At 38.4% G+C, this 417-nt stretch overlaps 1 protein-coding gene across 1 annotated transcript in view; it reads right to left on the minus strand.

Annotated features, from left to right (window-relative positions):
* Positions 1-244: 244 nt before the first annotated feature.
* Positions 245-417, minus strand: part of EMH_0056510 (signal recognition particle 54 kDa protein, putative) — a gene marked incomplete at both ends in the record, with an annotated part of 5094 nt that continues 4921 nt past the window's right edge. The window contains one exon of the mRNA XM_013497362.1: positions 245-276. Coding sequence (XP_013352816.1) covers positions 245-276 — 32 coding nt within the window. The remainder of the gene's footprint in view (positions 277-417) is intronic.

The raw sequence follows: 417 nt of genomic DNA on the forward strand, positions 1-417 counted from the left end.
TATATACCAGCCTGTTCCTCAGATGCAAACAACACGAAAGTGTTATTAATAATGCAATCCAACGACCCATGGCTTAGAATTTAGAACTTAGGGTTCAGTGTTTAGGGTTTAGGGTTTAGTGATTAGGGTTTAGGGTTTAGGGTTTAGGGTTTAGGGTTTACCGGCTTTGGTCATAGAGTCCATGGCGCAGGTGAGCCGCTTAAGCCTCATCGTTGCCATCCTCTCTTCTCCCTTCGGCAGCAGATTAGAACCTAACCCCGGTATCATACTCATCACCTGAAAAACAACAAACCCTAAACCCTAAACCCTAAACCCTAAACCCTAAACGTGAAACGTTTGTTGTGTTGGTGTGTGCGTGTTTTTTTTTTTTTTTTTTTTTTTTTTTTTTTTTTTTTTTTTTTTTTTTTTTTTTTTTTT

Source organism: Eimeria mitis, genomic scaffold, assembly GCF_000499745.2.
Source record: "Eimeria mitis Houghton genomic scaffold, Emh_scaff2627, whole genome shotgun sequence".
Taxonomy (NCBI): domain Eukaryota; phylum Apicomplexa; class Conoidasida; order Eucoccidiorida; family Eimeriidae; genus Eimeria; species Eimeria mitis.